At 40.6% G+C, this 22,945-nt stretch overlaps 1 protein-coding gene across 1 annotated transcript in view; it reads right to left on the minus strand.

The window, feature by feature from the left end:
* Nucleotides 1-19,326, minus strand: part of svilc (supervillin c) — a 44,264-nt gene extending 24,938 nt beyond the window's left edge. The window contains exons 1-11 of the mRNA XM_034190225.1: nucleotides 18,827-19,326; nucleotides 16,733-16,897; nucleotides 16,451-16,624; nucleotides 14,273-14,307; nucleotides 11,401-11,462; nucleotides 10,435-10,574; nucleotides 8,350-8,563; nucleotides 7,757-8,262; nucleotides 7,336-7,450; nucleotides 432-479; nucleotides 206-268 (exon numbers count right to left, since the gene is read on the minus strand). Coding sequence (XP_034046116.1) covers nucleotides 206-268; nucleotides 432-479; nucleotides 7,336-7,450; nucleotides 7,757-8,262; nucleotides 8,350-8,563; nucleotides 10,435-10,574; nucleotides 11,401-11,462; nucleotides 14,273-14,307; nucleotides 16,451-16,624; nucleotides 16,733-16,897; nucleotides 18,827-19,092 — 1,788 coding nt within the window. The 5' untranslated portion in view covers nucleotides 19,093-19,326. The remainder of the gene's footprint in view (nucleotides 1-205; nucleotides 269-431; nucleotides 480-7,335; nucleotides 7,451-7,756; nucleotides 8,263-8,349; nucleotides 8,564-10,434; nucleotides 10,575-11,400; nucleotides 11,463-14,272; nucleotides 14,308-16,450; nucleotides 16,625-16,732; nucleotides 16,898-18,826) is intronic.
* Between the last annotated feature and the right edge of the window lie 3,619 nt (nucleotides 19,327-22,945).

Here is a 22,945-nt window from a genome sequence, read left to right on the forward strand (position 1 = left end):
ATCATGTCATTTCATTTTCAAATCAAAACCCGCATGAGGTGACAGAATAAGCAACCATTAAAATTCACACATCACATAGCAAAATCCACTATCATATAAACATAAATCTGAACAAAATTTAACCCAATGCAAAAGCTCAGTCTATGAAAAGCAACACTTAGCCTGCATGCACTGGTTCACACACGGCGTGCAGACTCACAATTACCTGATTGAAACACATGATATACTGAGGAGTGCTGCTAGAATAGACAGTGGCAAAGACTGGTTCCTGTGAGAGGAGTTAGAAGACAAGGACAGGCAAAAGCTATTTTGGAGAATAGTTTAAAAAAAAAAAAAAAAAAAAAAGTAGTAGTACTATATATGTGGGGACGTGTGGGGTTCATATTTCATCAGGAAGTTAAAATACACTCAAAATAATCCCTGTGGCTTACCCAGCACTGTGGGGTGACACTGTCAGCATCGGGGAACTCCGTCTCTTCCTTCATTGAAAAATACAGTCATAAAGAATCATTTTTTTATTACAGTAAATGTAACTTAAGAGTACATTAAACAAATTATGACAAGTCAACTAAACAGACACACACTCTGTTCCATATTAATGTGAATTGAGATTTTCAGGTTCATCCAGAAGCAGATCCAGTACAAACAGAAAACAGATAATTAGATCCACTGTGGTGTGTCAGAGGTGTGACCTCAGTGCCTGCTGACAGAGGAGTGTGGAGGCTATGTGATTTGTGTTTTGCAGAGATCACCACTGTGCCACTAAAAGAGTGTTGATCCAAATTTGCCTCAAAATAATAAAAAAAAAAAATTAAGCCGCCCATAAGGACAAGAGACAAGTCTTATTTTCACCAAGCTAACTTCTCCACAGTGGTGGGCATAGCTAACCAAAAATTTAGCTTTGTTAACAGCTAATTGAAAAGTTATCATTTATAAAGCTAAACCGATAAACCACCCAAAAATGTATTGGAAGCTACAGCTAACCGATAACTTTCAAAACTGAGTTTTAACACCACGATCACAAACCCAAACAATGAATCAACACTTCTGTCTTTGTGCCCCCTGCTGGAAGCTTGTGTTTACTATGTATTTTACTCTACCACAGCAAAAGGAGCCTGACCACCAGGTTGTCACAAAAAAAACAAACAAAAAAAAACATTATTCCTTAACAACATACATCTGTTCTGCTGTGAGGCAGAGGTCTTGTAAAATAAAGCAGTTTTGACTTATGGTTTTGATTTATAAATCAGATTATTCTGTATACACTCAAAAATATAAACGCAACACTTTTGGTTTTGCTCCCATTTTGTCACCTCCAAGATCGTCTGAGACCAGCCACTCGGACAGCTGCTGAAACAGTCGGTTTGCATAATCAAAGAATTTCTGCACAAACTGTCAGAAACCGTCTCAGGGAAGCTCATCTGCATGCTCGTCGTCCTCATCGGGGTCTCGACCTGACTCCAGTTCGTTGTCGTAACCGACTTGAGTGGGCAAATGCTCACATTCGCTGGCATTCGGCACGTTGGAGAGGTATTCTCTTCACGGATGAATCCCGGTTCACACTGTTCAAGGCAGATGGCAGACAGCGTGTGTGGCGTCATGTGGGTGAGCGGTTTTCTGATGTCAATGTTGTGGATCAAGTGGCCCATGGTGGCGGTGGGGATATGGTATGGGCAGGCGTCTGTTATGGACGAAGAACACAGGTGCATTTTATTGATGGCATTTTGAATGCACAGAGATACCGTGACAGGATTCTGAGGCCCATTGTTGTGTCATACATCCAAGAACATCACCTCATGTTGCAGCAGGATAATGCTCGGCCCCATGTTGCAAGGATCTGTACACAATTCTTGGAAGCTGAAAATGTCCCAGTTCTTGCATGACCGGCATACTCACTGTACATGTCACCCATTGAGCATGTTTGGGATGCTCTGGGCCGATGTATATGACAGCGTGTACCAGTTCCTGCCAATATCCAGCAACTTTGCACAGCCATTGAAGAGGAGTGGACCAACATTCCACAGGCCACAATTGACAACCTGATCAACTCTATGCGAAGGAGATGTGTTGCACTGCATGAGGCAAATGGTGGTCACACCAGATACTGACTGGTATCCCCCCCCAATAAAACAAAACTGCACCTTTCAGAGTGGCCTTTTATTGTGGGCAGTCTAGGGCACACCTGTGCACTAATCATGGTGTCTAATCAGCATCTTGATATGGCACACCTGTGAGGTGGGATGGATTATCTCAGCAAAGGAGAAGTGCTCACTATCACAGATTTAGACTGGTTTGTGAACAATATTTGAGGGAAATGGTGATATTGTGTATGTGGAAAAAGTTTTAGATCTTTGAGTTCATCTCATACAAAATGGGAGCAAAACCAGAAGTGTTGCGTTTATATTTTTGTTGAGTGTAGAACAACTACATTAATGACAATTTTGTCATTTGTACAAAGTTAAAATAACACATCTTTTAATTTTAAATAATGCACTAATTCTGAATTTTTGCAACAAATACACACAGATGCCAAAGGGATTAAGAGTAAGATAGCTTCCGCTAACACTGATTGGTTGGCTCATTCATTCTATGTAAAAACAATGTGATGTGTGTGTTGGTTTACATATAAATGTGCTTTTGTAAAATATGCCATTTTTTTCATATGGGGAAAAAAAAAAGCCATTTGCAAAAGTCAAGTTGTGATTAGACAACCGTCTGATATAACCTGATAATACTGCCATGAACACTACCAGCCAGTAGATGGCCGTACAGACCGTGAAAACTTGCCAAAACAGCATGGAATTTAATAAACACATACCGAATTTCAGACATCTTATATATATTACTCTGGAACAAAGATGACAAACACTGTTGTAAAGGACAATAACCCTGACATTATAGAGCAAACAGGAAGCGATTGCAGCTCACAGTGATTTCAACTGAAAATAATGGAGAAGCAACTTGAGCTTCTTCTGGCATTTTTACATAAACAATAACAACGTCTATAAACCCAGAGAATATATTCACGAGAGTTTTAGGCACAATGTACAAAGGGTTTACTGCTGTTGTCTGTGTGGAGCCTGATCAGAGCATCTCAAATCCTGTTGTGAACTTTTATTGTACCCATAATGCACTGCATACATGCCATGTACCTTCCTTTACCTGAATGATGGTAAAACTGAGATCATGGTGTTTGAGCGCACTGGCATACCAAATGTGGTAACACCAAATTTTGGTGCTTTGGCTAACCATGTAAAACCAGCTGTCAAGAATTTGGGAGTGATATTTGACAGCTGTTTGAGGTTCGATCAACAGATAAATTCTGTTGACAAAGCTAGTTTTTTCCAACTTCGCCTTTTGGCTAAAATAAAGCACTTTCTCAGTAGACGTGATCTTGAGACAGCCATTCATGCTTTCATCAGCTCCAGACTTGATTATTGTAATGCACTTTATTCGGGCATTAATCAGTCGTCTCTTGCACGTCTCCAGTTGGTGCAGAATGCTGCTGCTCGTCTTTTGACAAACACTTGTAGACGTGAGCATATTACGCCTGTCCTGTACTCACTCCACTGGCTTCCAGTTCGTTTTAGAATTGATTTTAAAATTTTAATGTTTGTTTTTAAAGCTATTTATGCCCTTGCACCTCCCTACTTGTCTGAAATTTTAAGTTTGCGCACCTACAGTAGGACATTAAGGGCGTCTGGCCAGCTTTACTTAGATGTTCCAAGGTCAAGATATAAACGCTGGGGTGATCATGCTTTCGCGGTAGCTGGCTCGAGACTGTGGAATGAACTACCTCTTGAGTTACATACTATTCCTGACCTAGCACTTTTTAAATCTAAGTTAAAGACTTATTTATTTAAACTGGCTTTGTTCTGTTATTTTTATGTTCTTTTTTTATGTGTTGTTTTAAAATTTTATTTTATGCGTTTTATTTTTGTAAATTTGTGTTTCTAATGTTAAGCACTTTGGACACCAGTCGGTGCTGTAAAGCGCTTTATAAATAAATGTTGATTGATTGATTGACACAATAAACGTTTAAAATTAGTGCAATATTTTAAAACTAAAACATGTAGCTGATATTTTCACTTGATAAAACTTTAGACGTGACGTTAATTTAAATAAGTTGTCCAAAATTAGTTTATTGCCGGCTGGTTAGTAGGGTGTCAAGAGAAATTGTTACATTTTGTTTGTCTTCTGTGACAGTTCTCCTCTGATTGCAGAGGACAGAACTGTACATCTACTACAAAACATTTAACAGGTAGGCTCTAAAATCTTTGATATCAGACTTTAAAAATGCTTATTAACTGTTAAAGCTTTATTCACTAAGCTTGTGATAATATGTTAGCAGTTTAAAAATTAGCCCACCACTACTTCTCTAATGAATAAACAGTCGAGACCTTGACAGATACGAGCATCTTTTGTCGCCATCTAGTGGGCACTGTGTGCATTTCAGGGGTTGTGGTATATTTCCTACTTTAAAACCAAAATTGAGTAAAAAAGGCATTTATAAATGTCAGAAATATATATATATATATATATATATATATATATATATATATATATATATATATATATATATATATGGCAGGCAGAGCTTTGACCTCTAATAATGCATAAAAATTAATTTTTGAGAGTTTTATAGTTTGAGTTTTAAGATATTAAAGTTTCCTGGAAGGATGTACAGAGGAACATAATTTCTCCTGAGAATTTAACAGCTGTGAAAACTAATGAATTCTTTGTCCCCTTCCTCATTTCTTTAACATTTTGAAATCACGTTTCCTGTTATCTCATTAAGAATTCCCACATTGCATCATCTGTTCTAAAAAAAAAAAAAAAAAAAAAAAAAAAAAAAAAAAAAAAAATCAAAACACTGACAGCCTTCATCTCATGGCTACCAGAGCCAATGAGCTTTTTAATAAAGGAGACCTACACAAAAGGAGCATAATGTTAAAGCTGAAACAACAGTATTTTTGTCTCCATTCATTTTTCCTTTCAGTTCTAAATGCGCTGTATTTGACAACTAAAACAAACGCTTAGACAATGTCTCAATATTTGTGGACTTGACTGCAGTGTCAACATCGTCCAGCTAACTGTCAGAAGGAACCGGCAGAATTATCAGGTGTTTACATTCCATGTCACACTTTGAGCCAAACTTAGCCCAGTACATTATCACATAGGATACTGGGTATGTTCCCCAGTAACAGAACACCCATCTGAAGACATTTGCCACATACCAAATCCTGCTGCTGTTGCTGGGAGAAGCTATATCTGGTTTCAATGGAAAGAATAATACCCCAACATCACCACTGGCCTTCTCCTGTTCTCGACTCAAAGCCAGGAATGAACCCAACAACCCAAAATGCCAAACAGATTCCCCTCATTGAGATTCCCCTCAAATAACCTGACAACAGCCTACAAAAGTCGAGCTGCAATTTTTGTGACTTCTTATAGATATGAATTTTTACATGAATGAATTTGTATTTGCAATACAAAAAAAAAAAAAAAAAAAAAAAAAATTCAACACAATTCAATTACTGAAAATAAATTGTACAGTTGTTTTTTCTAGTTTAGGAGGGACTGCAACTTACTCCAGTACGACTCATACCAAAATACATACCGAAAAAGAAAGAGGAAAAAATAAACAAAACAATAATAATAAAAAATAAATAAAATCACACATAATGTATTAATAATGATTATAATGACAATTTATTTCGACTTTCCCAGGAATCTAAGCACTTAAAAAAAAAAAAAAAAAAAAAAAAGTTAAAATAATAAATGCCATTAATAAATAGTACTCTACAACAATGCACAAAAATCCCAATTAAAGAACTAATACAGAAAAAAGGTACAACTTATATTCTGGAAAATACAGTACACTTTGTCCCCCTAATATCAGTGGTTTTCAAACTATGGGGTGCACTCCCGTCCCCCAGGGGGCACCAGAGTTCTTCAGAGGAAGGCGCAAGGGATGGGGATCGAGAATCATTAAGAAATGATTCGATCCACAGACAGCAATAGCCTTTATGCTCAACTATTCCCTTATTGGTACTTCAGCGCATCCGTTGTTTTTGAGGGTGGTTTTTTGCAAAAATGATAATTTCTCTACGCTGATTGCCGACCCTGCAGCGGCTCTGTAATCAACCACTTCTGCAGCGGCTGTTCTTGCAGCTTGAACCAATGAAGCACTGCTTTGTTGGTTCATTGCTTTGCTGCTTTTCAGAAGTGAAAAGTCCACACACACACACACACACACACAATACATCCTCATTCAGTTACTACAATATTAATAATCAGCTACTAATGTAGCACTATGTGTGATGCGAGGCTGCAAAATGAAGCTCAATCTCACTCACACACATGTGCGCATCATATAAAAACAGAAAACTCGCTGGTGGTAACATGTTCACCTGTCCACTTTCTGACACTCTGTTTTAAAGGGAATAAAATGTCCCACTCAGATTGGTTGATATTATGTTCAGTCTGGTCATCATAGTAAATCCGTCCCCTTTGTACCCGAGGCCCAGCTACATGCCCAGTGGCAGGCAAATAGAACTGGGACACGGCCCAAGATGATGTGCACCACTCGGTCTGCACCTGCCTTCAAGACAGGCTTAAAGGGAAGTGGTGGGAAAGAGTTTTCTGTTGGGGATCATCTGTGATTTTTGGGTTCGGGTTTCATTTGTCTACAGAGATTGTCAGACTTCAGAAGCTGTGGTGAAAGTCCATGAGGTGTTGCATACTTTAAAGCCCATCTCACACAGATGACACGTGTGTGGCAACTGTTTATATGCAGTTTCACTGTCAATAACGGTGACTACCAGCGCTGCGTGTGCACAGAGTTCAGTGGCGTTTAACCAGCCCAGTCTCACACTTTTTTCATCCTCCTGTCACAAAATGATTAAAATTTTGACAGGGTTTTTTTAACTCACTATTACTAACCCTAACCATACCCCCCAACCCCCCCACTGCACTTTTAATTACGTGCACCCGTTACACCCGTGACAATATAACAAACCAATAGATTAATGTATATTTTGTGCTGCTGAATCACGACATGCCGTGAGACTGGGTTGCGTTTAATGCAATGAGTTGTCTGCTGCTGCCTAGCCAGTGTTTTATCAACTTTGTCTTTTTTTTTTTTTTTTTTTTTTTTTAAAGTCATGGATTTGGAGTTTTTGAACAACCTGGTGTTTTCCAGCCTGTGACACAGAGGGTGTATGTGTGGCATGTGCGCGGCGTGTTGTTAGCATGTAAGGGTCAATTGCGTGAAGCAACAAGTGCCACGTCTGTGAGAGAGTAGCTTTACATTAGCGGTGTGACGCACTGTACCGTGTACTTCCTCACTTTAGTGTTGTTGGTCGTGTCCTGCACGCTGGCATCGCCATTCAGTGTTTGTGTGGTTTCTCCAGTCGTCTTCTCAAGTTTGTCTTCTTCATCCGACTGCCTTTAGGTTTAGGACATAACATGAAGATTAACAACAATATCTAAGCATGATAAAAAATATATATATATATTTTTTTTTTTTTGGGGGGGCTGCATCTTAAGTTTATCATGACAGTCTGCAAATTCTGTTAGAGATTTTATTTTATTTATTTTTTTAACAGATGGTTTAGTTCTTGATTTTCATTATAATTATTTTACATTCAACATCAAAAAGCCCATCAAACGTTTATGTGTTATGTTCATCGTTATGAGATTTGGAGCTGGTGCAGCCATTGTTATCGCGCGTAACTCTGTTTCGGTTACTCACTGGTTTCTGGTGTCTGGGGTTTCAGGTTTCTTCTCCTCGGCCACATGCTGAGGGCACATCGGTTTGGTTTCCCTCCTGATTTTGCTCCTCTGCCTCCAGGGAGTGGCAGTCAACAAGCCTCCATCAGCCCACGCAGCCTCACGTCTCTCCAGCGACAGTGTAGCAGAAACCTCTTGGCTTTCCGTGCACTGCGTCACCCCCTGCAGACCTGTTTCTTCACAATCCCGCCCGTCCTGTTTACGGCTGAGCAGCTGCTCTGTTTGAACTCTCCTCTCCGAACCCTCGGAGCGGCTCTTTTTCAAGATCCCTCTTAAACCCGGCTCAGAGCCACAGCTCTGCATGGCCTGCTGGGTCGAACTGGATGCTTCCAGGTCTGGACCAGGGTCATATCTGGACCGGGAAAGGAGCACCTCACTGGGTTTCAGGTTTGTGGATGACATCTGCTGTCTGCCAGACAGCTCAGAGGACAAAGAGAGTGTAGGAAGCTGTATGGGGCCTTTCTGGAGCTGAACAAACAGAAGGTCTCTGAGACACTTAAAAATCTACTAACACACACGTGCAGTCACAGTTAGGATTGTGAAGGCCCGACTCACAAGGTTGACCTCCTCCACAGTAATGGGCTGTGTGCGGTAGCGGCTCCCCTTCTGTCGGCGCCTGTCTGGTGCACCGTCAACATGGCTGCCGCTCTGCCGTCTGGGCAGCGACAGCTTGTTGAAGAGGGCCAGCTTCTCGCTCACGCTCAGCTTACAGCTCTCGTCATCCTCGTCCGCTTCTGCAGCCTGCACTGGCTGTGCAGCTTTACAGTCGCTGAAATGAATATATATATATCAAATTTAGGGGCACTCTGAAGTGCATTCTACTACGAGTTAGACTAGTTTCCCATTTCTAGACTTTTCATCCACAAATATAACTCAATTGTTTATCCAGTTACACAGCTCTGATTAACAGCAGAAATAATTTCTCATTTCTTTTCAACATTAACTGTGAAATATTTAATATCTGCAAATAAAGCATGGACCACTCATTTTTTGTGATAAAACTACATTCCTTTTTTTGGTGGTCTCCTGCAAAAATAATCGTTTTATTACTAAGTGATCGTCAACAACTGTCGTTAAGTTGTTCTGGACACTACAGATACACATCTGATTTTTATTTGAATATGAAGAATCAAAACACTTGAATTTATAGGTTTTTTTTGTTTGTTTGTTTTCTGACTTAATGGCTCAGAATCACACTACATTTTTAATCTAAATTCTATGATACTTAACACCTTTGCACTGTGCATTTTCTAGCTACACATCTTTTCTGAAATCTATTCAAACACGAGTCCTCAGGAAATTACATGTCCCCCTCCCCCAGGTCTCACAAATCAGTAATACAAAGTGTCAGGGGATTACCAAAGTACACCCTTATGCTAAATATGAATGAAATTGGTCAACTGGTTGTTGAGATATCACGCTAAGAACAGTGACGATGACATTATCTTGAATATCTCACTGTGACCTTGAAAATTACCCCAAGGTCACCATAATCAACTGGTCATCTCTACACAGAGGAATGCTGGAGATCTGACAGTGACCATCGGGTTCTTGGTTCCCTCCCTGACTAAGGCCCTTCACCCACGATCCCTCAGTTTAGATGGCCACCAGCTCCAGGGTCCTGTTGGATCCAAACTTCTTCCATTTACAGATGATGATGGAGGCCACTGTGCTTGTTGGGACCTTCAAAGCAGCAGAAATGTTTCTGTACCCTTCCCTAGATTTGTGCCTGCAGACAATCCTGTCTCTGAGGTCTACAGACAATACCTTTGACTTCATGCTTGGTTTGTGCTCTGACTGTCAACTGTGGACCTTCTATGCAGACAGGTGTGTGTGTTTCCAAATTATGTCCAATCAACTGAATTTACCCCAGGTGGACTCCAGTTAAGCTGTAGAAACATCTCAAGGATGATCAGTGGAAGCAGGATGCACCTGAGCTCAAGTTTGAGCTTCATGGCAAAAATTGTGAATATTTATGTACATGTCATTTCTTACTTTTGTTTTTGTTTTTTATAAATTTGCAAAAATCTTAAAACGTTTTTTCACAGTTATTATGGGGTGTATTGTTTGAAGAATTTTGAGGAGAAAAATGAATCTCATCCATTTTGGAATAAGGTTGCAACATCATAAAATGTGGAAAAAGTGAAGCGCTGTGAATACTTTCCAGATGCACTAGGCATTACTTTACAGGGTAATTATGATTTAAAAGGGACAACATGACACAAGTCTGAGTATGTCCAGTTGTTCACAGTCACGTGTCACTCACTGCATAGACTGACACGAACATCTAACCCAGACATGGACATTAGGGGAAGACGCAAGTCCTATATAAGCCCTGAGGCCTGTTTGATGCCGGTGCTTGCCTCCGGATTTCGCAGCATCATGCGGACAAGAGTCTGTGACTTCCCATGGATGGGACGCCAGTCTAATGCAGGTTACTTCCCCAACTGAGGCCCATTTGCGGCTGGGTGGACTGAGACAATGTAGATTGTCCAAGGACACAGAGAGGTAGCATGAGCAGGATTCAAACCCAGGTCTACAGATTGGCAGGCCAGCTCCTTATCCACTCAGCTGCATTAGTGGAGTGACAAAGAAATCACATTGCTGCATCTCCCTCCATTAGACTGCTGCAAAACCTACCTGATAGCCACCATGTCCTCGGATGTGACTGGCTGAGTGAGAAAACGATGGTTATTGCCACGGCGCACTCTGCGTTCATGACCGACGCTCCCTGAGTGAGGCATCAGGGAGGCAGAGGAGGCAGCGGACTTCTCCAGCTCCTACAGAGGAGGAATCGAGGAAGGAAGTCACAGGTGATCACAACATCTGGGTCAAAGTTCTACTTTAGCGCAGCAAGGAAACGTTTCCTGATGGAGTAGTGGCGTGGACAGAGGAAAAGGAAGCTGCTCTGAGAGCAGGTGAATAAAGCTGCAAGCTGGAAGGATGCAAAGAGCCACGGACAGAATACCAAAGGTCACAGCGTAACCAGAGCTCTGCTGGCTTCAGTTACCTTCCTGCCCACTGCTGCGGAACAACACGAGAATCCTAACAGCAGCTACGCATGTTATTACCAGCACGATGTCTGCTGCTGACCAACAGATCATTAAATCAACAGATTTTCCTCCATCCACTTTGAGCTCCTCTTTTTTTTTTTAAAGTCTGTTTTGACATGAACAGGAAAACCACATTATCAGAGCAACTGTGGCTCAAGCAGCAACACCTGCTGGAGCATTAACACTCCTCAGCACGATCAGGTTCAGCAGTGTGCGCTCAGATGAGCAGCTGTGGTGACCAGTCAGAGCCTTCTTCTTTTTAACATGTTAGTCATCAACTTATCACCAGCTCGGAATATCAATCTGTAATCCTATATTCGCTACTACGCCACACAGGCATGCTGAATTCAGTTTGGGAGGCAAATGTGTGCATAATGGATGTGAATCTGGTGAGGTGATGTCTTTAAAAAGGTGAATTGTCAGGAGTAAATTCTGTTAGTGCACATGCTGTTAAATGGGATGCAGGAGCAAAGACGCTTCATCAGGAATCATTATTAGTAACAGGCAGCAACAGAAAACCTAGTTTCATTCACTGGTGTAAATAAAGACTTACTTTGAACAAAGACATCTTAGCTGCCACACTCATTTTGGCTCTTTCATCTGTTTTCACATCACCTATGGAGGAGGACGAGGAAAAATCAACAGATTACAACTGGCAAATAAGCAGCACTATGAAAAACTTAAAAAATAAGCTGTCAACATGTAAACATTTAGAAATAAAATGACCAACTACCACATACAGTAGTGTTCAGAATAATAGTAGTGCTATGTGACTAAAAAGATTAATCCAGGTTTTGAGTATATTTCTTATTGTTACATGGGAAACAAGGTACCACTAGATTCAGTAGATTCTCACAAATCCAACAAGACCAAGCATTAATGATATGCACACTCTTAAGGCTATGAAATTGGGCTATTAGTAAAAAAACAAAAAGTAGAAAAAGGGGTGTTCACAATAATAGTAGCATCTGCTGTTGAGGCTACAAACTCAAAACTATTGTGTTCAAACTGCTTTTTTAGCAATCCTGTGAATCACTAAACTAGTATTTAGTTGTATAACCACAGTTTTTCATGATTTCTTCACATCTGCGAGGCATTCATTTTGTTAGTTTGGAACCAAGATTTTGCTTGGTTACTAGTGTGCTTGGGGTCATTGTCTTGTTGAAACACCCATTTCAAGGGCATGTCCTCTTCAGCATAAGGCAACATGACCTCTTCAAGTATTTTGACATATCCAAACTGATCCATGATACCTGGTATGCAATATATAGGCCGAACACCATAGTAGGAGAAACATGCCCATATCATGATGCTTGCACCACCATGCTTCACTGTCTTCACTGTGAACTGTGGCTTGAATTCAGAGTTTGAGGGTCGTCTCACAAACTGTCTGCAGCCCTTGGACCCAAAAAGAACAATTTTACTCTCATCAGTCCACAAAATATTCCTCCATTTCTCTTTAGGCCAGTTGATGTGTTCTTCGGCAAATTGTAACCTCTTCTGCACGTGTTTTATTTAACAGAGGGACTTTGCGGGGGATTCTTGCTAATAAATTAGCGTCACACAGGTGTCTTCTAACTGTCACAGCACTTAGAGGTAACTCCAGACTGTCTGAGTATCCTGGAGTTGATCAAAGGGTGAGCCTTTGCCATTCTGGTTATTCTTCTATCCATTTTGATGGTTGTTTTCCGTTTTCTTCCACGCGTCTCTGTTTTTTTTTGTCCATTTTAAAGCATTGGAGATCATTGTAGATGAACAGTCTATAATTTTTTGCACCTGCGTATACGTTTTCCCCTCTCCAATCAACTTTTTAATCAAACTACGCTGTTCTTCTGAACAATGTCTTGAACGTCCCATTTTCCTCAGGCTTTCAAAGAGAAAAGCATGTTCAACAGGTGCTGGCTTCATTCTTAAATAGGGGACACCTGATTCACACCTGTTTGTTCCACAAAATTGACAAACTCTCTGACTGAATGCCACACTACTATTATTGTGAACACCCCCTTTTCTCCTTTTTTTTTTTTTTAACTAATAGCCCAATTTCATAGCCTTATTGTTTCCCATGTAACAATAAGAAATATAGTCAAAACCTGGATTAATCTTTTTAGTCACATACCACTACTATTATTCTGAACACTACTGTATAATGGCTGGAAAATGCATGCTTGATGTTCAGATGTTTATCTGAACCAACATTTAATCCAGATTCATTTGCGCTTGACTTTTTAACAACACAGTCAGGTCCATAAGTATTTGAACAAGGATATAAATTCCCTCATTTTGCCTTTGTACACCACCACAATGAAGTTGAAATGAAACAATCAAGATGTGGCTGTACAGCAGACCTTTTCTGCTTTAATTCAAGAGGGGTAACAAAAGGAGCTGGACTCCAACACGTAGACCTGGGTTCCATTCACAGTCATATTACCCATTTGTGTACTTGATTAAGACACTTCATCTGCATTGTCAGAGTCCAACTAGCTGTGGAATAATCTGTGCTGGACTCGCATCCCATCCAACTAGACTGGTAGACTCCGAGAAAAAGCACCGACACAGATGGATCTCAGAACTGACAGAGGACAATGAATTTAAAAGAAAGAGTTATAAAAAAAACTTAGTATCCATCCCAAAAGGAAACGCCACCAAGACACCCATGACAACTTTGAAGAAGTCATATGGTTTTGTGGTGGGGATTGGTGGTTTTTCTGTAATTATTGTATGGCTTTTGCTTTACAATATAAAGCGCCTTGGGGCAACTGTTTGTTGTGATTTGGCACTATATAAAAAAATTGATTTGATTTGACTGGTGCGACTGGGGAAAGTGCAACTTTTGTCTGTTGCATCACTGCACTCACAGCTTCATGGTGGAGTGCAGCAGAGAAGGACTTTTCATACACGAAGAAGGATCAAATCTAATCTTGAGTCACCAATGTGGCTTTTGGAAAACTGCAGCTGAAATTCCACATTTCTGAAGAAAATCCTCCTCTTTATCGTGCCTGCCACTTAGGATCTTTGCTTCTATGAGTCTGACAAACATTTTCCCATGTTGGTCACTTTCTTAAATATATAGTTACTTTGAAGATTTAAAGTCCATTTGGATTTTTGCTACTTATATTTGACCATATTAATTTAGTGTCAAGATCAGTCAATGACTAGTTGATAACTAATGATACCCGACAAGTCAACTAAGGATTTTCACTAGTTGTTCTAACTCTACTATTTTACATGTCTGAGCCCAGTGTTTATACTTGTTGTACATATTGCAAACCTGGCAACCAATTTCTAATATATGCAAAGATAACAGTGAATAAAAGTTTAGATTTTTTTTTATTCCACCAAACCTCTTAGTTTCACTGTGTTGCTGCAAATAATTTGTTCCTCCACAGATATGAGAAGTTGTATAAACTGTATGAGTCAACTGTTACCTTTGCAGTTCTCATCTTTATCTGCACCCAACATCCTGGAAGAGCAAAGACATGATCACCAAGTGAAATATGACTAAAGCAAGGGGAACTCCTTTCCAGGTCATTTATCCTGGTTTTCAGATTATCTTCATACACACAAAAAAGACATTGCCACTTTATACGAGGGCTCTTGACAAAATTCTATTGTAATTGCATTAATGATAAACGTCCATCAGTTGGAGTTATTGCTCCATTTCAAAAACCTTGGAACACAACAAAGACCAACATGTTGCTTGTAATAGTAGTTAATGGACATACATTTCTGAAACTATATATTTTGTCTCCCCAACTCCCACCCCTCCACTGCCATTTACTACTCAAGATTCCCAAGAAATAAGTATTTGAATGGAAGTAACGCCACTTTTGACTTATTCTAATTTATCATGGACATTAAACAAAGAAATGTACTGGGCTGCACTTTATCAAATCACACAAAATCAATTTGATAAAAATGATCATACCTAAATCGTATCGTACCCATGCATCGAGATATGTACTGGATCATTTTATAAAAAGTAGAGATGTACAACCCTCGAAATATGCATGAATTTTACTTGATTTTTTTAATGAAAAGTTCTCAGTTCTTGAAAAAAGTTGAGAAGTTCCACAGGCATCAGTTTTCAATTTGAAATTATTTACTTGGGATACAAATGAATAAAGCATTTCTGGATGTGGAACTGAACATTTTCAGGGAACTACACAAGTCCAGTTTATCCGACTCAACGTACAGAATATCATGACCTGGATGATTGAGAATCTCTACAGACAGTCATTGTCAATTGTGTAATTGTTGTAAAATTATATAACTTTTTATGTCGTGAGAAAAATTTAAATATGAATAGAAAATGTAAAGAAATGGTTTGATATTAGTAAGGTAGCAATAAATTTTAATAATTGCATTTTTTCCATCCATCCATTAATACTACTACTAATACTAAATTAATAAAACACTTTAGGAGAAGGGGGAGGGAAAAAAAACAAAAATCAAAGTGCTGACCACAACATTACCATAAAAAAAAAAAAAAAATTGTACATGCAAAATAATTAAAAGAAGCAAAAAAAAAAAAAAAAAAAAAAAAAAATCCAACCCCCCATAAAACTGATGATAGGCAATAAAAAATAAACAGGCTTTTAGACGAGTTTTAAGAGTCAATGGAAGTTGCCTTCCAAATCCAAATAGGCTACTCCACAAGGTAGAAGCACAGCAGGAAAAGGCTCTAAAACCTGCCAACTTCTTTTCAATCCCATCTTTTTTCATCTTTGCACTGGCTCCCTGTCTCTGTGAGAGCAGATTTTAAGGTTTTGTTATTGACTTATAAGGTTGTTCATGGACTGGCGCCATCTTATTTGGCTGATCTGGTGGAACTCTACGTGCCGGGCCGGTCTTTGCGGTTGCAGGATGCGGGACTTCTCTGTGTTCCCAGGGTGAAGAAGAAGTCAGCAGGTCAAAGAGCCTTTTCGTATCACGCACCCACCCTGTGGAACAGTCTTCCTGCGACCATGAGGCAGTCTGAGTCTGTGGCCATTTTTAAGTCAAGACTAAAAACCTATTTTTATTCTCTTTCTTATGAATAGTTTTTATTTTTATTTGTTTTATTCTTTTACTTCTGTTTTTATTTATGCATTTGAATTTTTATTCATTTTTATGTTGACTTGTTTTATGTAAGGCGCCTTGAGACGGCTTTTGCTGTGATTTGGTGCATTATAAGCTAATTAAATTAAATTCTTGGGACACAGAGCAAGTCCGCATCCAGTGACTGCAGGGTAGGAGGAGGCACATAAGGCTTAACAAGTTGAGTGAGATTACAGGGTGCATGTCCATTTAGAGCCTTATATGTCAGCAACCAAAAATGTAATTTGCTCTTAGAGTCACAGGCAGCCAGTGAAGGGAAGCCAGAATGGGTGTGATGTGATCGAAACTCTTGGTTTTAGTCAAAACTCTGGCAATTACATTTAAGTAACCCAGAGTTAGCAAAAAAAAAAAAAAAGGCTAAATTTTTTTTAACTGATTGTCACTCACTGGATGTTAAAAGGCAACCAGGATTACATGCTGGGTGTGCTAGCGGGGGCGGGGGGGGCGTTGGGGAACCAGTTCTTATTGACTAACCAGATTAGATAACCACAAAAAGATGCTCTTACCCGCTACTCTCCTGCATCTCGATGGCTGTGACTGGCTGTGTTCTGAAGCGCTCAGTGGCCTTGCGACTGCCACCTGATGCACCAGCAAGACAGCGGCGAGTACGTCGTCGGCCCCCCTCAGATCCGGACTTCACAGCCAGATCCAGGGAGGATGTGGCTCGTCCAGCATCAGACCTACGAGTGTCCACAGTCAAATAACAAAGGGAAGAGCCATGTTACCTGATAAACACAGAGTCTAATAATCTGGAACACGTCCACACAGAAACAAGTGGGTGACCATACTCTTTCTCAAGCTGTGCTTCACTCCTGGCCTGCTGCATCAGTGAACTTCTCAACTGGCCCACCGACACCCGAGTATGGAGCTGGGGGGCATCCAGACCAAGGTGGACTGAGTGCCCCTCCCGAGCCTCCCAAATCGGCATACTGCCAGAGTCCTGGGAACCCTGCCTGGAGTGGGTGTGGGGAATTAGGTGAGGATAGCCATTATAAATAACACCCCCATACCTACCCGTTTATCTAAAAATAAAGAAAAACATACACACACAGGCCACTTTGATAGGTACACCTTAACAGTACCTAGTTGGACCCCCTTTTGCCCTCATAACTGCCTTAACTTCATGACTAACTTCTTCATGGCAGAAGCTCCTGGAAATATTCCTCACAGATTTTGGTCCACGTTGACGTGATAGTAGGACTACACTGAATTTTCATATTCGATTAATCTATTGATTATTTTCTCAATTAACGGATTAGCTCTTTGGTCCGTAAAATGTTACAAGATACTGAAAAATGTCAGCGTTTCACAAAGCCAAAAATGACATCATCAAATGTCTTGTTTTATCCACAAACCAAAGATATTTAAGTTATTTGCAGAGAGGAAAAAAGATCCAGGACAGAACTGCAAAGACCTTGCAAATTATATACCTGATTGGATACTGACATCGCTCATATTTCATGGCGGTGTTCTTGGAAAGGTAAGTCATATTCTTCTATATATGCATGACGGTTCTCCATTTTCACCATATCAGGATGATTATTGAATAGGATTATAGAGCGTAAGATCGCTATTGCATTCTACATTCTTTATTCTACTGATTTATCATGACTTTAATATGGGTATTGTGTCTTATAGTGGGGAGATTTGGCTTTTTTCACTGCACATGTATTTTTTTACAGCTTGGCACGCAGACAAGCTGGGGATGCTTAACATGCCGGCATGGGGAAGGGAGCCCACTGATAAACACAGCGGTAGCACTAGGGTTAATCCCCAAATTGCTACCAATGTGCAGTTGAGCACCTTGCATGGCGGCACACCGACATTAGCATTTGCAATTACCCAAGGGGGCACTGACAACACCACATATCTAAAATAACTAATTATCTGCCATGGCCAGGTGAAGCATGGGCGTCCACTTGGCTTTCTCCAGCCACTGAGGTCCTCAACACTCAGGCACCAACCATATGTGCCAGATCATGCACAGAGAACTATGCCACAAGCCCAAAATGCCAAAGCTGATGCTTCTTCACAATGCAAGTGAAAATCCTCATCTTAGTCTCCCTAAGCAACCACTATTTTGACACAAAGTCATTCCAGCGGTACCCAAAGATCTTCCAAAGAGACCTGACAACAAAGACATCCACTGATCTCCTTAGGTCACTGGCTAGCATCGGGGTCTCACAACCATAGAGTAAAATACAGGAAATATTGGAAGCACCAGGAAACTATAGACTTGTTTCTTCTTTTTCAGCCCATTCACTGTAGACTCTAGAGATCAGTCGATGACATACTCAAACCAACGTGTCAAAGTCACTTAAATGACCTTTCTTCCCCGTTCTGATGCTTGGTTTGAACTTCAGTAGACCGCCTTGACCAGGTCTAACTACCTAAATGCATCAAGTTTCTGCCACATGATTCGCTGATTAGATATTTGCTTTCATGAACAGTTAATCAAGCACCTACTGAAGTGGCCAGTGAGGTTATACAAGCATACACAGATAATTGGAAGGGCATTCAAAAACATGTTCATAGTGACGAAAGGGACAAAGAGCAGTTTTCATGGTAAAGAAGGATAACCTGTAATCAGTGTGTGGTTTAGAGCCAAATGCGCCAACCTTAAAAATCATTAACTTTTCCCAAGTAAAATAGAGAAGTGCAAAGACTAATGTCCAATGACATTTCTCAACCTAATGGCTTTCCATCCCTCATGTATCAAGATTTGAAGACCAAACATAATTATTTTGCACATTTTTAACTTTTAAGCATTGCACAAATACCATTTTGAACTCATAAATCCTTGTATATTATGAGGGATTTTCCTTCCACATTTCCAATATGCGCATGAAGTCAAATGACCATCCGCTCCTGCTGTGACTCACCCTCTCAGGTAGGTGGACTCTGCAGGAGTTGCTCCTTTAAATCCATTTGCAAATCCACGCACCCCACAACTCATGCTTTCAGCAGCAGTCGAGTGGTGGGCTTGGTTTGTTGAGTCTTGGAGCTGATTTTCATCCCTCCTCACCCACTTAGAAGGTAGTTCTTCCACGGTGCCATAGCGTTCAGCCAGTTCCCGCCTCCTCTCAGCTTTATAGCGGGCAAGCCACTCTGATCTGGGCTCCAGGACTGGGTTTTCCATGGTGTCCATGTGCCTCAAATGAATTCAGTGGATGCTCTGCTCAACAAACAACTGAGAAACATTTAGGCCTGGGAAGTAGATTCACTGACGCTTCCTCCACTTTTTAAAGGAGACACACTTTCTCCTGGTGAAGTTCTCAGGCTCCAGGTGATCTACAAACATCCAGGTTTGCTGTGCTCATCAACAATTTTGTCGTCTAACAGCAACACACATCCAACACTGGTGACCCGTGGTGGGTAAAGCGTTCCCCCTGAAAGGAAACGGAAACAGGTCACAAACTAATCTCAGAAATCCAACACGGTGACAGGAGCCACATTGTAGGTAGTCGAACCAAAGTCCTTGACAATCTGTAATGTGATATCTATGGCTAACGGAGAAATAACCATCGGGGCACCTAATACCCACAAATAAGTATAATGTTTATACCGGCATATATTATTAGGTTATAATCTGGGTCAAGGCATCCTGGTGGATGCCTAATCAATCAAGACCCAACAGCTGTCCCCAGTCTGTAGGGGTATCAAGTGTCTCTACAGTACTTTGATATGAATAACTGCAATGTGTTACTTTGGGTTACTGCTGAAACACTAACATTAACTAGGCTCATCACCAGAAGCCACTGACTTCAAGCAGACCAACTACAATGCAGCTAAAATCATGATTAATGTTTGTCACTAAAACTATACAAACAGGCACATTTTTCCAAAAGAGCACAACCCATTACAACGCAAGCTAGCCCCAAGAGGATTGTTGGACTAGCTGTACACATTGGTTTTGTCATTAATTAGTCCCATCATGCAAAACTGTTCCCTTGTAACATTATGTAACTACGTGTTTGGAAGGTAGAACGTTCAACTGTGATTCTGTCCGTTCTTTTCAGAAAACTTCCTCATCTGAACAACTTGATAACCCAGTATAGATATACACTTCTTCAACTCCGTGCAAAGCATTACAGTGCCAAACTAGTGTCATTGCCAGTTTCCACCTCATGCAGTCGTCGGCACGGTGGTTTAGTGGTCAGCAGTGCTACGGCACAGCAAGACAGTGGTGGGGTCGATTCCCTCTTGGTCTTTTCTGTGTGGAGTTTGCATGTTCTTCCCGTGTCTGTGTGGGTTTCCACCAGGCACTTGGGACAAATACTCCTTAGTGGTTGGATTGTGTCTAATCTAACTGTAATTAGGATGGTTAAATGCAGAGGACAGGGGTGGCATCCAAACTGTTAAATGTGCTTGTTTCTAGTTCAGAATGTTCTCAGTTCAAGGCCACTCCTGCCCATTCTCCATGTAACGTGGAGTTGAGACAGAAAGGGCATCCGGGTAAAACTTGTGCCAAATCAACATGCAGATTCACCTCAAATCTACTGTTGGTGAAGCAGAGTGAAAACAAGAGAGGTCGAAGGGACTTGCAATGAAATTTGTCCTCTGCATTTAAAGAATGTATGTACAATGACAATAAAAACTCTTCTTCATTTAAAGAGGGTCATACTCAGACACATTTTACAGAAGCAGGGTGGGCACATAGTGAAGATAACTGTAACAATCATTCATTTCTGGAAACAAGCACCAAAACTGGCAAATTACACTTCTGAAAAAACTGACTGGCCACTTGAATTTTCAACAGGCAGCCAGTTAGGGGTCAACTGAAGAATTACACAGGAGTCAATATTAAAAACATACTCCAATCATATTGAAAGCTATACCACATTATTTGTCTGATCACCAAGATTCCAAAAAGGTATCCTGCTTTATTCCTCATCCCCTTTTCTAAGACTACATCCTTCATTTATGTCTCTCTCCTCTTTCCTGCTGAAGTCCATGTAAGATGACCTGCAGCAGCCTGCAGTGCCAAGTCAGGAATCTCCCCTTGCACTGAAACCCAACACCACAGTTGCACAGCTCCCATCTGTGTCCAGGCTGTGACGGCACCGAGTCTGCAGGCTTGCTTGTATTTTCCATCCTGAAAGAGCGCCGTTCGTGTCACCGGTATGACTGCTAAGACTTGGATTAGCATCACATTTGTTTACTTTATAACAAAATGCTCGACCTGAATTAAGGCATACTTCATAAGCCTGTGCACACACAGACAAGAAAGAAAAGTCCCCACTGGCTACATGGTTGCCTGGAAGTGAAGACACAAACAGACGAAATAAATAACATAAAAATAGGACTGATATTACGTAATTTCAATTTTAAGATCGCAGCAGGCACAGCTAAGTTGGTTCAGGTTCGGGTGTGTGTGTGTGTGCGCATGCATTTCCAATTGTGCAGAAATATAAAAGTGGGTTTGGATGCATGTGTGTGTGTGTGTGTGTGTGTGTGTGTGTGTGTGTGTGTGTGTGTGTGTGTGTGTGTGTGTGTGTGTGTGTGTGTGTGTGTGTGTGTGTTTTCCCCAAAATGTAGATGTCAGCATTCCCTGTGCTTGCTCCTCAAAAGCACAACAGACACAGAACAAAGAGGTGTTAGCAGCAGAGCAGCGGATGGAGCCGCTGCAGGGATGAATGATGCAGGCTGCAGTGGAAACCACAAGTTTAAACTCCATTTCTTTTCAACAGGTGGCCGCCCCCACCACAGCAACATTTAGTCAGCTGGAAAGTGAGGTTACGGTGGTCGAGAGCGGCCACAACACAGAAAACATGAATACAAAAAAAAAAAAAAAAAAAAATGCATCAATTCAACAACAGAAAATGCTTCCAAAGAGAGAATCCAGGCAACCTGCAGTGCGTGCAACAATTTGGTAATATTCCTGCTGCAAACTGGCACAGTGCATCCAGGCGCCTTGCAAACAGGCACAACATGACTGAAGCAGTAATGTTTTGCACAGTTTGTGAAGCAGAAATATTCCACAACTGGATCCTGAATATATCGTAATTCTGCTACTGCCAAAGTCTCCTGGTCGTCTGCAAAGCTGTGGTCTGGAAGTGGAAATAGTCCAACTTCCAAACAGTTAATGCATTTTGACAAAAACAAAACCCTAATCCTAATCCTTAAAGCATTTAAGGCTGCATAACTTGCTGCAACATTGCTCAGCATCTTAGACATGAGGCTTAGAACCCAATACTGGAAGCACATGGATCCCTTCCAGAAATGGCATTAAGGGGGAAGAAAAGAAAAGAAAAAAAAACACCCCAGTCACAACTGTGCAGAACACTAATGGAACAAAACAGTTTTACTGACTGACCATTAAATGCATCACAAATAAAACATGAAAATATAACAAGCTTAACAGTAAAATCATCAATAAGCAGATATATAAATTTAATCGGATCATACAGGTGCTATATCCCAAAGATAAAGTGCTGCCATGGCCCATCAGTTCTGAGTGCAGAAAGCTCTTTTTGTCTCTTTACTACTGCTGTGTTGTGGATATTTGCAATATGTGTGCTGAATTTGTAGGAAACATGTTACCAATTTAAACTCTGGCATGCACCGGAGTTTATGTCCTCTTCTTTTTAAGACCATTTTTGATACCACTACCCAATGTTGAATTGAAGCAGATGGTTGCATTTCTTTTCTGCATTTGCTAGTGTCGTCTTAATTCTGATGTGCTTTGCCTCTCACGACCACCATATCCCAAGAAGTTAGAAAACTATCTCTAACTCCCCACACACAGTTTTATTATGATTTTTCATCAAGAACTGCCATCATTACTTCTGTTGTGTAATGTGTGTGTGAATGACGAACATATATGCAGCATGAACAACAAATTTTCTCAAATTTTACTACAAATTCTGTCACCATCACTACATATAGCCATGGCCCCACCTGACACACCAAGGAAACAAAACAAGTGTCTAGAGGTGCTCGTGGAATTCATTTGACTTTATCAACAAAATAAAATCTGTATGAGCAAAAGTCAAACTGAG

Source organism: Thalassophryne amazonica, chromosome 16 (genome assembly GCF_902500255.1).
Source record: "Thalassophryne amazonica chromosome 16, fThaAma1.1, whole genome shotgun sequence".
Classification (NCBI taxonomy): Eukaryota; Metazoa; Chordata; class Actinopteri; order Batrachoidiformes; family Batrachoididae; genus Thalassophryne; species Thalassophryne amazonica.